At 35.2% G+C, this 12160-nt stretch overlaps 1 protein-coding gene across 2 annotated transcripts in view; it reads right to left on the bottom strand.

Moving 5' to 3' along the window:
* Positions 1-12160, bottom strand: part of LOC131144092 (alpha,alpha-trehalose-phosphate synthase [UDP-forming] 1-like) — a 79354-nt gene that overhangs the window by 55806 nt on the left and 11388 nt on the right. For both annotated transcript variants that reach the window (XM_058092478.1, XM_058092477.1), the window contains exons 5-7: positions 3570-3684; positions 3329-3430; positions 1028-1178 (exon numbers count right to left, since the gene is read on the bottom strand). In XM_058092478.1, the coding sequence (XP_057948461.1) occupies positions 1028-1178; positions 3329-3430; positions 3570-3684 (368 nt within the window). The remainder of the gene's footprint in view (positions 1-1027; positions 1179-3328; positions 3431-3569; positions 3685-12160) is intronic.

A 12160-nucleotide genomic window follows, 5' to 3' on the forward strand; every position in this document is an offset into this window, starting at 1 on the left:
AGGACCAAACATGCTCTACAACTTAAAATGTTGGGCGGCTAAGAAACAACATATTCAAAAGTATAATTCACTGAAATGCAAATGCTAAGATGGATGTGGTAAAACATTAAAAGATAAATTAAGGAATGAAAAAATTTGCGACAAGCCAGGTATAGCACCTGTGGAAGACAAGATAGGGGAGAGGCAGCTAAGATGGTTTGGGCATTTGGAACATAGGCCAAGAAGTGCACCAATGAGGAGTGAGCTAGTTAATGTTGATGGTACTAGAAGAGGTAGGAGTAGACCTAAAAATAATTTGGAATGAGGTTGTAAGGAAGGATTTAACAGCTTTTCAGCTAGTAGAGGAAAGTGCCGTTGTTCACATAAATTTGAAGAAAAAGATTCAAATAGCTGACCCCACTTAGTGGGACTTAAGGGTTGTTATTGTTGTGGTACTTCATAATTCATATTAACATTATTGAAGAAAATCATTTCATCAACATCATTAGGAAATGGAGAAATGATAATGTGATAAGTAATAATTTATTATCGGGTAGATTATGTTGACTGCCTGAAATTTTACCTTACAGACCTACCCTAAGTTCTCTAGAATTAGACTGCCCTAGCTTTGATCAAACTCATTGGGTTTCCTTGTGTATGTTCAAGTGCAGGTGTCAATGAATCATTAAGTGGTAAAATAGCAATTTTAAAAGGAAATATATTTTGAACTCACCATATTTATCAATGCTAATGATAGTTGACTAAACGCAAGGAAGTTTCTAATACCAGAATTCAAGCAAATGGGGTGCAGTGTAATTTTGAAAAACTCAGGGGTGATCCCTGTAAATGTCATATAATTTACTCTTCATCTAAACATGTTACCATGTTGGTCCTTTGAACTCATCCATTTTGAAGTTTATTTTTACACATTTATGATAAACTAAAAGGTGGCTTTTAGAAATCATAACAGGAAAATTCCTTCTGATGATTTTTTCCACTTCTGTTACTTTATGTACAGCAAAAAAAACATGTATAAGAAAGAGTGTACATTCAGGAACATCTGTCCTTGTTGGCACAGCAATTTGAAGCAAAACAACTTTATCACGCCAATCTGGATTTTCCTCAAGGAACTTTTCAAATGCCAGTATCTTTTGCGGAATTCCCTTGATCATATCAAGACGATCAACACCTAACATGACCTGCCCATAGCCAAGCAGTAACAATAAGCAATTAAAAAATTGAAAATATGTCAGTTCATCCAGCAAGAAGACAATTCATCTTATCTTGTAAACCCAACGCAAAGAACATTAAAAAAAAAAAAAAAAAGGTTTTCTTGGGATACTCTTTATATTGGAATTATAATTATACGAGGTTAGTTTAATGAATAGTAGGAATCTAAAAATGCTAATTATTTAGGAATTGAGCTTTGCAAAGTAGAAACAGTGGTAGCAGGTTGCATTGCAGACATGATCACACTCCTTCAGCAAGTCAATTTCACATCATTATAGCTTATTTTCAGTTTTGCAACATTTGTATAAAAACTGGAAAAAAATTGAAGGTTTTGACACTATTCATTTGGGGAAAACAGTTTTATTCCCATTTCAAAATTTTCAAATAATTAAAAAAAAAAAAAAAACCCACCCTGTTTTCCAGTTTTCTAAAAATTAGTATACGAAAGTTGGAAAACATCTTTTTACTGTTTTCTAGATTTTAGATTCCATATATAACTTTTGGATAATTTTTTTAAAAAAAAAAAACAAGGTGTAATTTTTCTAATTATATGGAAATCTAGAAATAGAAAATGAAAACTGCTTTTCGCAACTAAAATAACCTTTTGTTGTTCACTTTTTTAATATAGATCTTGGAAAATTGAAAAATAAGATAATTCTTTTTTAATTTTTTGGAAAATTAAAAATGGAAAATGAAATTGTTTTCTAAAACTAAATAAGCCCTTGGCTTTCTTGAAGAACAACTGCCAGTCCCTAATATTCACATAAGTAGGAAATAATTTCTGGATGTTTTGAATTATAATGGAAAAACATACCAAAACCCAATAGCTACGCCAGGCACAGCTGAAACGTGGGACAAAGTTGTTGACAATGGGAATTCAGGAAAAATCTGCTACTGCTTTTTTTTTTTTAATTGTAATAAACTTGATGATGAAGAAATAAATAGCACTTGTAGATTTCGATACCTTGAATCTATTATGCAAGCTGAAGGAGAAATTGAAGATGATGTAATGCATAGAGTTAAAGCAGGTTGGGTAAAATGGAGAAGTGTTTCAAGTGTGCTATGTGATCGTAGAATACCCTTAAAATTGAAAGGGAAGTTTTATAGGACAGCTATAAGAACAGCTATGCTATATGGATCGGAATGTTGGGCGATGAAGAAACATAATATCCAAAAAGTAAAAGTTGCTAAGATGAGAATACTTAGATGGTTGAATGGTATAACATTCAAAGACAAATTAATGAATGAATATATTCATAGTAAGTTAGGTGTAGCTCCTATAGAAGATAAAATAAGGGAGGGACAACTCAAATGATATGGACACTTGCAACGTAGGCCACATAGTACACCTGTGAGGAAGAGTGACTTAGTTACTGTGGGGGGCAGTAGAAGGGATATGGGTAGACCTAAAATAACTTGGGAGGAGATAGTGAGTAAGGATTTAATATCCTTGAATCTATCAAAAGAAATGGTCCATGATCGCATAAATTGGCGGAAAAGGATTCATATAGCCAACCCCACTTAGTGGGACTAAGGCTTGGTTTTGTTGTTGTTGTTGTTGTTGTAATAAAAATTATGTTAGGCTGCTACTTTATCTAAAACTTAAGCTATTAGGTTGTGGGCTAACAATGTACACCAATCCTTTGCACTCTCTCGCAATTGCAGCCTGAATATGCAAGGAGAGATGAACAAATGATGAATCACACACGTTATATGGAATAAGATAATTTTTAGCAATCGTAAAATAAACAAGGACAACAAGATTAGAATCCAGGACCTCTTGGCAACCATGCTCCAATGCCATGTTTGATTACCAGTTTACCTAAAAGCTCAGTTGTGTGCTAACAAAATTCAACACAATTAACTACAATGTGTAACAGGAAAAAAAAAAAAAAAGAACAAGTCCAATATATATATTAGAGAATGAAAAATCAGTGTGACATAATTTTCAATCATAAGCACCTGTCTACACAAAGAAGTGAAAAGCAAGCAAAACAAAAGAAGAAAATATGTTGAGGAAAATTTGAGAAGATACAAACTTCACCCTTGAAGAATCTAATATAACTTTCTATAAATATTATCTTGAGTAAAGAATGCACCTTAATCAAGCCAAACCTACCTTCCGGCCTGCAAACCTTTCTTTCAGTTCCTGCATGTGAACCTGGACTTGAGGGAGTTCAAGTGCTCGAATGAAGCGATCAGAATCTATACCAATTGGAAACTGCAGTTTCAAGCTCACAGAGAATAAAAAGTTGGCATTATGAGAAAATTTCCAGGGATATATACTGTTACCACATTTGATTCTGACAAACCCACAAAGTATTGATAGAAAAGAAAGACTGGTTATAGCTAATATATACCGCAGCCACACGAGTTAACTTTCCTTGATCCTCTACTCCTTCAGGTGTACCCTCAAGCCCAAGAATACGAGTACAAGCACTAACAAAATGCCTTGCATAATCATATGTGTGAAAACTGAAATGTAATGAATTCCAAAATCAAAACACTACAAACCTTGAGCACATCAAGATATTCCAGTAGAAAGATACAAATTTTACAACATAATAATGCAATGATTAAAATAGATAAAATTATATATTTCTACAATAAATTACGTTATGAGTTCATAATAATGTAAACATGGGCAAATGAAAGGTTTATCTATAGGGTAATGGTCCATCTTATTCAGTCTTGTATACGACATACAGGGCCAAAAATGACATAGATGAACAGTCTAAATGCCAACTGATGCTGAGTAGCAGCAGCACTTTGAAATAAATCTCAGTAGCACATGATCAGGGTTTTTAGGCCAATATAAACATTAAGCAGAAAGCAACAACTTGGAGGAGTTAACTTCATCTACCAGATGAGAATTTTTATGATCATGATAAAAACATTGTTTTATCATGATATGAATTCTAGAGCATGATGAAGCAATTTGTTTAGAGCTCTAAAGTGCAACAGTAAACTTTCCTTACCCCAAAACTAGTTAATTTAATTTGAAATAGAAATATATTATTTTTCTTGCATAATATTTCATATCCCCAAATAACAACAAAGCTGACTGGATGAAAAAACTAATTTCAAGATAGAAATTTATTATTTTTCCCATAATATGCCTTGTTTTCAATATTTTTCTAGGTTGACTAAATAACCTGAAAAAAAAAGGCTACAATGGCAAGGTCAAGTGATGCTAAGTTTATACTAGACATAAACGTTTGTAGAACAAGACCATACCTAGTATCCAAAATTTATTGAGTAGTATGATGGGCCAGTCACTTACAAATGAAAAAGATATTTTACCACATCATATACATCAAGCACTCAAATCGAATATTTTGTACAATCATAGGTACTAGTTTGTAATATTTTCTTTTCAAATTTTTATTCATTGCTTTCTGCATCAGATTTTGTCAGCCTAAAATTGTACAGCGACCAAAGATGTTGTTTAAATAATTGATCATACTCTACAGCCTAAAATCCTCATCAATATCTCTTCCTCTCTCAATTCTTATTTGCCAGAAGCTAAATCTTCAAATCTTATCACCAAAACCATTCTGACAATTTAGGAATTCATGACTCCTCTCTGTATCTAAATCTTCAAATTTCAACAACTCCAAAGACATTCTAATTTATAGAGTGCATTATTGTTGCACTGGTGAAGTTGTGAAGATTTAGTAAATAAATAATAACTACAATGTAACATGACAAGTTGCTCAGATGGCTGAAAAGCCTTTGATGTAACATGAATCAATTTCCACTCTTGTGTTGGCTATACTGCCAGCCTTCAATCGATAAATTAACACAGTTCCAAAAGATTTGAAATCAAATAAATAAATAACTAAAACAAAAAAGTACCATATCTGAGCTCAAGTATGCAAGACAACCCTTTATTGAGCATTAGCATTTCCATGGCACCTCAAGAATAAGTGTCCCAGGAATCTCCTTTTTTTTTTTAAATAGGAAAATAAATTTATTAAGAAAGAATAAAAGGCACAAGATGTCCTCCAACCAGTATAAATAAAGTAACAATTACAAAAGAGTTGCCACCAACCTCTTTTCAAATCATCAAAAGGCACAACCCAAAAAACCCCAGAAGCCAAAGCACAAAAGGAAGTTAGAAAAACCACTCTATCACATAACAAGTAAAAGGCAATGGTTGATGTTTGAATATCCTTGCAATCCTTTCCATCCATAAGCGCCAAAGAATGGCATACCAAGCACAAATTCCACAGCACTTTCCTTTATTACTTCTTCCAAACCCAAAGAACTTCATCAACATAAAATCATCTAGCGCATGAGAAGTCACCCAAATCTCACCAGCAAAGGAGAAAAGCTTACTCCAAAGCTGCCTAGCCACTGGAAATGAATAAAGTAGATGCTCACCTCTCAATATGCTTCCCGTTATAGAAATATCAAACACTTAAATACTTTGACACAACATTCTCCGTAATGCAGCAATGTCATCCCACTCAAACTTCAAAAAATAAAACTAATAGTATGTACAGTGTGGACAAATTCTCATAATCAACCCAAAATGCAGCACAAATACTGAAAATCTGTGATGCGTGTATTTTTAGACTTTCTTTTATGAATGTTAAGTGATGTCTTTGTATACTAGTCATTTGAATACTTATAGTTTATAATAAAAAAACAAAGAGTCGACCCTAATGTGCTGTGCTGGTTCTTTCTCACTCTCTTTTATGTAGAACTTTCTCCCCCCCCCCCCCCTCCCTTCCTTTTTTCTGCCAAGTAACATGGTACCAAGGCTATGGTTGCAAGGACATTCTGGGCTCTAATATTGTTGCTTGTGTTTCTCATTAACTAGTTGCCTGGGCTCTATTTTTTTTCTTTTTTTTTTTTTATAGCAAATGAAATTCATTGATCGAGTAGGAAGGTACAATCAGGAGAATAAGACATTTCCTTTCAAAACGCTGGGCTACCCCAGAATAGGTAAAAAGGGAAAACCAAAAAAAAAAAAAAAACACTAGAAACAAGTCAAACAACCCAAAATAATCAGCTTGCCTTGTCAAATCAACAAGGAAAGCCAATCATGCTGAATATCCGAAAAGTGCATCCCCCTTTAGTTCCCACTACCCACAAACCAATGAGAAGCCAAATAATGAATCTTCTCACAAACCAACAAAAATGACAACTTGTTCTCTGAAAAAATATGTGCAGTTTGTTCCATCCACAAACACCAAAATACAGCAAATAGAACACAATTCCATAACTATTTACCTCCTTTTTTCCTGCCAAAACTGACAGAATGAATTGTCAAAAACTCCTCGTATGTCTTTGGACAAACCCAACATTTCCCAAAATAATTAAATAGCTTGTTCCAAATCATCCAAGCCAAGTCACAATGTAAGAAAAGATGGGGAGCAGTTTCAGAGCAATTAAAATGAAGCACATATCCATCTGGACAGAGAGTCTTTAACATTCTTCTAATCTGTAACAAGTTATTGGAGTTGATCCTATTAAGCACAACAAGCCAAAGAAAAGCTTCAATTTCAGGAGGGACTTTGGCCTTCCAAATAATTTTATAGAGAAGAAAAGAAAAACCAGAGCTAGTCAAGAACTCGCCAAAGTTGTACTTTGTCAAAAAGTAGTGGATTGATCGTCGGCGCCCGAGGACGTAGGTAATTTTGTACCGAACCTCATTAAATTCTTATCTTGTTCTTTTTACTTTCTTTTATTATTAATTTCTACATTACTTTAGTTTTTATATATTCAATAGCATTAGTTGTAGTATTGGTGTTTAGCACAAGTGGGGTGCCCGGCACAACAATTGGTATCAAAGCTAGGTTGAATAGTGATGATACGAAAGTGTTCCTCTGTTAGGATCCTTGATTCCACGTTTGATGCATAAGAAAGACCTTATCTTAGCGAGTGCTCAGAGACCATAGCGGCTCAGTTGCTCCTTGGAGGTCGGCCTAGTCAAAGTAGAATTTCATAGGATAAACATAGTAGACACAATTAGTGCGTACTATTCATCTTAGGCCTTTTGCTTTGTTGGTTGCTATTGAATATATAGAAGATGGCAAAAACTAGTGCAGTAGTAAGAGAAATTTTGTCCACACGAACTCCAACCCCAACGACTTCGACATCATCGTCAAAGACAATAGCTAATGCTCAGTTTGAGGTGGAGAAATTTGATAGTACTAATAATTTTGGTATGTGGCAATGTGAGGTGATGGACATCCTATATTAGCAAGAATTAGATATTGCTTTGGATGATAAACCAGTGGATATGGATGACAGAGATTGGGAAAAGATCAATCATCGGGCATGTGGTACAATTCGTCTGTGTCTCGCTAAAAATCATAAATATTGTGTTGTGAGGGAGACATTTGCAAAAAAAAATTTGAAAGACATTGGAAGATACATTTATGACCAAGAGTCTGGAAAATCGGCTCTATTTGAAAAAGAAATTGTTTCGCTTCCAGTATCAACTAGGTATTTCGATTAATAACCACATAAATGTTTTCAAAAAAATTTTGGCTGATTTGTTAAATTTGGATGAAATGGTGAAAGATGAGGATAAAGCCTTTTTGTTATTGAATTCTCTCCCTGATGAGTATGAACATTTGACCACCACTTTATTGTATGGGAAAGATAAAGTTACTTTTGAAGTTGTTTGTACCGCTTTGATTAGTACTGAATGTAGAAAGAAGGATCAAAGGGTCCATAAGAAAACAGCAGAAGCACTAACAATAAGAGGACGTTCTCAGAGTCGTAAACCTGAAAGGAGGAGTAAATCTCATGGGAGACCTGCTAAAGATGAATGTGCCTTTTATCATGAGAAAGGATATTGAAAGAAAGATTGCCCTAAATTGTAGCAAAAGAATAAGGGCAAAGCACATTCTAATGCCAATATAGCCAATGATGATGGAAGTGAGTCAGATTTTCCCTTGTTGGAACATCTTCGCCACATTGTTTTGGTGAGTGGATTTTGGATTCTGGTTGTTCCTATCACATGTGTCCCAATAGGAAATGGTTTTCTAATTTTGAAGAATTAGATGGTGGGATTGTTTTTATGGGAAATGATACTACCTGTAAAACAACTGGAATAGGATCAATATAGTTGAAATATCAAAATAGAACTATTAAAACCTTGACTAATGTTAGGTATGTTCCAAGCCTAAAGAAAAATCTGATTTCATTGGGTGCCTTAGAATCTAAAGTGTTTACTATCACTATGAAAGATGGAACCTTAAATATTAAATCAGGTGCGCTGGTGGTGATGAAAGGAATAAGGAAAAATAACTTGTATTATTTACAAGGTAGTACAGTTATTGGCTCAGCAGCTGTTGTTTCTAAAAAAAATGCAGGTTCAGATACAACCAGGTCATGGCATATGCAATTGGCACATGCAGGAGAAAAATCTTTGCAACAATTGGCTAAGCGAGGTTTGTTGAAGGGTGCAAAGGTGTGCAAACTTGAATTTTGTGAGCATTGTATTCTGGGAAAACATACTAGAGTGAAATTTGGCACTGTAATCCACCAAATTGAAGGTATTTTTAGACTACGTCCATACAGATGTATGGGGACCTACTAAAACTACTTCATTGGGTGGTATGCATTATTTTGTCACTTTCGTTGATGATTTTTCCAAAAGAATTTGGGTGTATTTTATGAAGCATAAAAATGAAGTGTGTGATATTTTCCTTAAGTGGAAAAAATTAGTTGAAACTCAAACTAGCAAAAAGATTAAACGGCTTAGATTAGATAGTGGTGGTGAATACACGAGTGACACGTTTATGAAGGTATGTCAGGATGAAGGTATTGCTTGACACTTCACAGTTAGAGATACACCACAGCAGAATGGGGTGGCAGAGCGCATGAATCGGACTTTGCTGGAGAAAGTTCAATGTATGTTGTCTAATGTTGGGTTGGACAAAAGGTATTGGCCTGAGGTTGTTAGATTTGCGTGTCATCTCATCAACCGTCTACCATCATCTGCAATAGGGGGAAAACACCCTATGAGGTATGGTCTAGAAAGCATGCTAGTGATTATGATTCTTTACATGTATTTGGTACTATGGCTTATTATCATGTTAAAGAATCTAAGTTGGATCCAAGAGCTAAGAAAGCAATATTCTTGGGGATTAGTGCAGAATTCAAAGGATACCGTCTTTGGTGTCTAGAGACGAAAAAAATGATTTAAGGAAGGATGTGACTTTTTATGAACTTGCGATGATGAAAAAAATAATATGCAAGGAGTCGCCAATTGAAGAAAAGACCAGTGGTACTCAACAACAGGTGGAGGTTGAGACAATTTTGGGAAACCCAATGAGAAATGAGACTACACAATGTAACTCTCCAGTTACGGTGGTGAATAGTGTACAAGAAGAGGAGATTTCAATCCGAGAATCTTCACAGCAACAAGAATCAATTGTTTCTCAGAGGCCAAGACGAGAAATTAGAAAACCTACTCGGTATACTAATATGGTGGCCTATACACTTCCAGTTGTATAAGATGATGTTCCTTGTACTCTCAAAGAAGCAATGAGGAACTCTAAATCAGACAAGTAGAAAAGAGCGATGAATGAAGAAATGCTGTCTCTTCATCAGAATCAAACTTGGGAGCTAGCCCAGCTGCCCAAGGGTAAGAAAGCAATTGGTTGCAAATGGGTTTATCTAAAGAAAGAAGGATTTCCATATGCAAATAATGTTCGCTTCAAAGCTAGATTGATAGCTAAGGTCTACGCACAAAAGGAAGGCATTGATTATAATGAGGTATTTTCTCGAGTTGTTAAACATTCTTCCATTCGAATTTTGTTGGCTTTGGTGGCACAATTTGATCTTGAACTAGTTCACCTCCATTTTTACATGGTGATTTGGAAGAGGAAATCTATATGACTCAGCCAGATGGATTTCAGGTTGCTAGAAAATAAAATTGGGTACGTGAACCGGGTAAATCGTTGTATGGTTTAAAACAGTCTCCAAGACAGTGGTACAAAAGCTTTCATCAATTTATGATGGGTCACAAGCACATCAAAAATATACATGATCGTTGTGTTTATTTTCGCAAACTACAAAATTGATCTTTTATATATTTACTCTTGTATGTTGACGATATATTGATAGCTTCAAAGAACAGGGAAGAAATCAACAAGCTGAGAAGTCAATTAAATCAAGAGTTTGAGATGAAAGATCTTGGTGAAGCAAAGAAGATACTTGGCATGAAGATATGCAAAGACAGAATGAGAGGAAGAGTCAGTTTAACTCAAAAACAGTATTTTAGGAAGGTAATTAAAAGTTTTGGCATGTCTAAACAGTCAAAACCAGTCAGCACTCCTCTTGCTCCTCACTTCAAACTTAGTGCAGCTTTATCTCCTAAATCAGATGAGGAACGTAAGTATATGTCAAAGGTTCCTTATGCAAGTGTTGTTGGCAGATAGTTTGTACTACACCTGATATTTCACAAGTTGTTAGTTTGGTGAGCAGGTATATGCATGATCCGGGTAAAGAACATTGGCAGACTGTGAAATGGATTTTGAGATATATAATGAATACGATTGATGTTGGTATAGTATTTGAGAAAAATAATACTATTAATCAACGTGTTGTTGGATTTGTGGATTTTGATTTTGCGGGTGATCTGGATAAACGTCGATTAACTACTGGATATGTTTTTACATTTGCTAATGATCCAGTGAGTTTGAGGTCTACCTTACAGTCTACCATTGCCTTGTCTACAACAGAAGCATAGTACATGGCAGCTTCAGAGGCTGTTAAGGAAGCTAGTTGATTGCAAGGTTTACTTGAAAATTTGGGAGTTGTTCAGAAGCACATTGTTGTGTTCTATGATAGCTAGAGTGTTATTCATTTGGCAAAGAACCAAATCTACCTTGCACAAACAAAGCACATTGAAATTTGGTTTCATTTTATGCGGGATATTATTGATGGAGGCAAGATGCTTCTTTAGAAGATTGCTACAGCTGAGAATCCCGCAGATATGTTAACCAAGATTGTAACAACAATCAAGTTCAAACATTGTTTGGACTTGATCAATATCCTGCAAGTCTGAATATTTATGGAAGGTGCCGATGATGTGGAACTCTAGAAAATGTTGGTGACTGAAAAATTTGTTAAATTTATCGTCAAGGTGGAGATTTGTTGGTTTTTGTTTATCCCACATTGGTAGAAAAGTTGTGTTGAACTTTTTTTGTTTGTCCCACATTGGTGGAAGTGTTTTTTGGACTTGAGGTTAAAGCTATATAAAGAGCTCACCTCTCCACTTGTAAATCACGCCTCAAAGTTGTACATTGTCAAGAAGTTGTGGATTGATCATCGGCACCCGAAGACGTAGGTAATTTTTTACTGAACCTTGTTAAATTCTTGTCTTATTCTTTTTACTGTCTTTTATTATTAGTTTCTACAGCTTTGATTTTTATATATTCAATAGCATTAGTTGTAGTATTGGTGTTTGGCACAAGTGGGGTGCCCGGCACAACATCAACAAGACTAACAAGGAGGATAACTCCTCCATCTCCTTATCATTCAAGGGTCTCGTAAAGTGAAAATCCCAAGAAGGTAAAGGACCACCTGGCTCCATAATAAAAGAATAAATAGATTCATCCTGTCCTGAGCTCAAATTAAATAGGCAAGAAAAAGAGGTGGGCAAAACAACATTCCCCAACCAAATGTCTTTCCAAAAGCGAATATTGCAGCCCCTACGCAAAAAAAATTTAGTATAGGGAATGAAGAGGGAATAAATCAAAGAGATGGGTTTCCACAGACATTCTGAAGAACATCTCTAAGACCCAAATTAATATTCCACCCATTCCCATCAAGTCCAAATTTTCTTTTTATAACTTTATGCCACAGGGAAAAAGCCTCGGAAGGGAACCGCGAAAGCCATGTGAGCAAGACAGTCATATTTTTAGACACCAAATTACCAAGACCCAAGCCACCCTCCCATTCGACCTACAGACCACCTCCC

Source organism: Malania oleifera, chromosome 12, assembly GCF_029873635.1.
Source record: "Malania oleifera isolate guangnan ecotype guangnan chromosome 12, ASM2987363v1, whole genome shotgun sequence".
NCBI lineage: Eukaryota > Viridiplantae > Streptophyta > Magnoliopsida > Santalales > Ximeniaceae > Malania > Malania oleifera.